The 2,428-nt window shown below is 44.5% G+C and overlaps 1 protein-coding gene across 1 annotated transcript; it reads right to left on the reverse strand.

Moving 5' to 3' along the window:
• Positions 1 to 436: 436 nt before the first annotated feature.
• ora2 (olfactory receptor class A related 2) lies at positions 437 to 1,351 on the reverse strand (the record flags this gene model as incomplete). The annotated part of the gene is given in 4 exon segments (XM_080789211.1): positions 437 to 511; positions 513 to 675; positions 677 to 803; positions 806 to 1,351. Coding segments are annotated over 4 exon segments (564 nt in total), but the record flags the coding sequence as incomplete, so codon positions are not given.
• Positions 1,352 to 2,428: the final 1,077 nt, after the last annotated feature.

A 2,428-nucleotide genomic window follows, 5' to 3' on the forward strand; every position in this document is an offset into this window, starting at 1 on the left:
AGAAAACCTATAGTATAGAGCCGTGGGGGCCTGGGGTATATAATAATCTGACATGGTGAATAGCCATGTCTATGCTTGGTATAGTCTTATGTTCTTCTATTCTATCTATTGCTGTCTCTATACTTTATCTGTACCTATTCCTTTCTACTGCTGCAACAGTTTGATGTGTCTTATATAGGCCTAGCAGACAAAGCCATTGCTTTATCTTGAACAGGCTTCTTCTGCACTACACACCCCAACCTGCCATTCACCTCCCTGTTGGAGGCGATTATTACCATGGGACTGAGCGCTGCATCAAGCGAGGAGAAAAATATACAGAGGTCTTAGATCACCGAGGAACGCATACAGTAAGCGTGTACACCCAGAGGCTGTTATGGACTCCATGCATACAGGACCACATAGCCTACAGAGTCACAAGGGCTACCACCGTTGCTCTGCCCCGCTGCTTCCACCGCCGCCCCTTCGCCTGCTGACTGTGTCTGCAGAGGAAGACCAGAAGAATGAGACTGGCCAGTGGCTAGGGTCATGAGGATCATAGGCACCGCGTCCCTGCCCACCTGGCCTGCTCCGTTGGCTTCCTTGGAGAGCTTGGAGGGGAAGCGCACGTAGCAGAGCTGCACGTTGATGCCGTGGCTCATGAGGCTGGAGTCGTTGTGGCGGCTTTGGGATAAGAGGTTGCATGGAGCTCATGCAGGTGTTGAGGATGAGGGAGAGGAAGCCCAGTGCCAGGTAGCGGGACAACAGGGCACGGACAGAGGCCCAGCGCGATCCCGGAGGGGCGATGCTCAGGCACTGGTATAGGCGAAAGTGAGCCAGATCACGGACTTGCAGCTGGTGTCGCCGAAGACATTGGCCAGACGGAAAGAGGCCAGGTCCAACAAGCAGCAAACACCCACCACCAATAGGTTGACGCAGGCGAGGTGTAGCACGATGGTGTCGGCCGGGAGGAAGGCCAAGATGACAGCAGAGTTCCCTGGGACTCCCACCACCGTGAGGCACAGCATTGCACGAAGGAGCTTGATAGATATTTTATTTGATTATGTTTTATTATTTCATATTTTTGTGATCACATCTTATAACGATGTTAAAAATACCTTATGTCTGTATGTGCAGGACCGCCCTGCCATACCATGTACTGTTTTCTGTAATGTTTGCATGATTACAGAGTCTACTATCAGCTGTGGACTGATAATTATGTAGGACATTTTCTCCATATTTCACATTTGATTGTGCAATTGATGTGTTATTGTTCAGAGCATCTTGAAACTTTGTGGACATCTCTCTTCTATCTCTATTCTCTTTGCAACTGTACCGCTCTCTGAACCCGAATTTAAGATAAAAGTAGCTTGGATATACCTTAAGTCTGTTGTTTCTCTGTCAAAATCCTTTCAGGTTCTTAAACTCTATTTTCCATAGAGTAAAATCATTTTTTTCTGTCTGGGCTATTATTTTAAAGCCATCTTCCTACATCCATCAGAGCTCCTCGGATTGCAATCCTCCGGGGGAGAGTTTGTAGATAGAATCTTAAGAGTTTAACACACCACAGGCAGATTATGTAAAATCACACATTAATACAGACTCAGGACTACTCTGTCTTGAAGAATAACTCAAACGTTAAAAGACAGATGTGAATGCAGAGGATTTGGAGTGAATTTACTCTCACATACACATGTCACATGCTGGTCCCTCTCTCTCACAGTAGTCAAATTGCTGTGTTTTTATACTGCTAGACAATCCACATGTTGGATCTGTTGTTATATATGGTTTAGGTTCATTGACTTTAGTCTCCCCTTCTCTCAGCGTCCAATTACCTGAGATCAATACCAGCAACCCCCCCCCCCCCCCCCGCACACGCACGCACGCACAAACAGATAAAGGGGGGATTCATATGCAAGACACAAAGGTCCAGCTTGCTCAACAATGACATAGAAAATGTAACTGTTAATGAAGGGATAACAACGGCTTGGACCTCTATTGAGTGAAAGAAATTACATTCCTCACTTAATACAGGTGCAAGCTGTATCTCAGCTGTACTGCTGCACTGAATGGGGAATTCTTTAAAAGAAAATATATGTTTTATATACAATACAATATTCTATGTAAATTTGTAGATATAATACCACCATCTTCATCAAGTTACAAACCCTGAAATCTGGTTCATCTATACATTTAAAAACCAACACACCTAGTCCCACAGCACCTTCCTGTGGAGGAAAGTGGAATGATGCCATTAAGAACATCTCCATTCTTTAGTTTACATGATAGAAGACATTGTTTTATTACATTGTCATGATGATAAGGTTGACATGGCGATAGTTGTATTATTATGTAATTTTGCAATACAATATGGGATTTAAGTCATGTAAGGACTTAAGCATAGACTACTGAAGCCAGCCATGATGCATCCTACACCTGGGAATAGATAATG

Source organism: Protomyctophum bolini, assembly GCF_963924005.1.
Source record: "Protomyctophum bolini genome assembly, chromosome: 2".
Lineage (NCBI taxonomy): Eukaryota > Metazoa > Chordata > Actinopteri > Myctophiformes > Myctophidae > Protomyctophum > Protomyctophum bolini.